This window comes from Lolium rigidum, chromosome 1, assembly GCF_022539505.1.
Source record: "Lolium rigidum isolate FL_2022 chromosome 1, APGP_CSIRO_Lrig_0.1, whole genome shotgun sequence".
NCBI classification, from domain to species: domain Eukaryota; kingdom Viridiplantae; phylum Streptophyta; class Magnoliopsida; order Poales; family Poaceae; genus Lolium; species Lolium rigidum.
The window spans coordinates 43,040,352-43,042,528 of record NC_061508.1 but is presented as its reverse complement, the minus strand read 5'-3'; the positions used below and the strand labels follow the sequence as shown (position 1 = coordinate 43,042,528).

The window sequence follows — 2,177 nt, the reverse complement described above, 5'->3', positions numbered from 1 at the left end:
AAAGAAGTGATGTCTCGTCGCTGCGTGGAACTGGCAGGCGGCATATCCCGTCATTTCATCGTTGCGTCGTCGCCTCGGGAACCGTCGTGCCCATTGACGACGGCTCGCCTTCTCAACGCGGGCATTTAATCGCGACTAACGACTACTCTCGATGCTAGAATGGGCACACACGCCGTAATCCGACATGGTGCGAGGTACCGGCGTGCCCGTTCGGCACAAAGGGGCGAGCACGGGGTTACCGGCGATTGTATGGGGCTCCGAAACTAGCCGTGCCGGTGGAGCGGCACCCAAAAACTGCACCAGACCCCAAATAGCTATTAGGGTCGCTATGGAGCGCGCCGGTGGAGATGCTGATATTGAGAACTTTGCATTACATTTTCTTTCTTGTTTGTGAGAAACCTTCCGCTGGAAAGCATAGTAAGAGGATGTGCATATTGTGCACGGGGTCAGATCATAGTTCTAGATTCAATGAGTCGTTTTATAAGGTGATCATATAAACCATTTGATGCGACCTCCTACAACCAGTTTTTGCACTAGCTGTGTCTACCACGATTTCTTGGAACATGGCAGCTGAAACTCTGAAATCATCTGTGTACAGAATGGGTCTGAAGTACTCAACGTTAAGCCTGCACATTCTTGGAGTCATCTTGAGTCAGGGACGGTCAGTCTATATACGCATATCAGCATATGGCATGCAAATGCAGTCCATGCAATCTGAATGAAATAATTTTATCTGCTGTTCACCTCTTGTTTGGTCCGGTCTTGTGCCAAATTTGGGCATTACTATAGCATCTCGTTCTCCAAACACATCAGCTGCATCACAACAACAACTCGGAAAGATATTGAATAAATAGGAAATGCAAGTTGATCTATCCAAGCGCAGCATAATGCAATACGCAGAAGCAGTTTCACGTCAGTTCGATACAGTTTGGCAGGCCCTCTCCGGCATTTCCACAAACAGGTGGCCAGCATGGTCATGGTTACGCGAAGCAGCTAAACAAGCCACATACAAAGATCTCAAAAGGGAAACAGGCTGTAAAATCGACGAACAAGATCGCGCGGACGATCCGGGCGGCGAGCGAGCTAGTGGTCTTCGGCGGCGGCGGCCTTGGGGGTGGGAGGGTGAGCGGCGAAGATGCGGCGGAGGTGGGAGGCGAGCGCGCCGGACGCGTCGGCGCCGGCCTCGCGCTGGAGCGCGTCCTGGAGCTCGCGCATGCGGAGGGAGATGAGCTCCCCCTCGCGGCCGAGCTCGGCGGCGTCGTGGCCGAGGTCGCGGACGCGGTGCTTCTGGCTGAGGGACCGCAGGCTGATCATGAGGATGCCCGACATTAGGAGCAGCTGCACGAACCCGTCCTTCCGCTTCGCCGCGCTCGCCAGCAGACCTATCGTGCGGCGACCGGCCTCGCGCCCTATGCCGCCGCCAGCCCCGCCGCCGCCGGTGGTGTCCGCCATCTCTGATTCGTTAATTCGTGGATTTTTTCGGTGGATCGTGCGAGCCGCGAGCGCCACGGTGGAGCAGAAAGGAGGAATGGAAATGGGTCGCGTAGACTTTTGCGTCTTTGTTCTCGGCTCGAAGTGCTAAGAGGATACTGGGCCAGATGGCGAGATGGTTTTCGGCCTTAGTGCAGATTGGGCTTTTGTAAAGCTTGTATCATGTCTTTGTGTGGGCCTCGAAATGTCAATACGCTAGGGGCGTCCGTCGAGCCAGTGCATAAGTGAAATGTGTTTTTTTCAAAGAGGCGAGTGTAGCAGTTCTCTTCATTTTTCTTTAAGAAAAATCCACCAATCCAATAATATTCATCAACAATGGTTCAAAGAGATGTAAAAGTAAAACAAATTAAAAATATATTCTTAAACCACCTTCTTTTGAACTTAAAAAATTCTTAAACCACCTAGCAACAAGCACTAGAGTGAACGGAAGGCCTGCAACCATCTTGCCCCCCCCCCCCCCCCCCTTATTTTAGCTCGACAAAGCTTGTCGTGGTGCTAAGACCTCAAAAACCAGCGGATGAAAGCATCAATCATCACAAATGTTGAGAACATAAATCGAAAAAACCAAACTTGCAACAACACCAACTACCATGACCGCCAACCATCACAGAACATTCGCCGGAAAGACAACTCCACACACCCTACACCGATATAAGGTGTATCTCCAAAATAGGGATAGGGCAGTA

General features: G+C 51.7%; 1 protein-coding gene across 1 annotated transcript; it reads right to left on the bottom strand.

The window, feature by feature from the left end:
- Nucleotides 1-870: 870 nt before the first annotated feature.
- Nucleotides 871-1,452, bottom strand: LOC124671875. Its single transcript, XM_047208199.1, has one exon. The coding sequence runs from the start codon at nucleotides 1,450-1,452 to the stop codon at nucleotides 1,084-1,086; it is 369 nt and encodes a 122-aa protein (XP_047064155.1). The 3' UTR covers nucleotides 871-1,083.
- Between the last annotated feature and the right edge of the window lie 725 nt (nucleotides 1,453-2,177).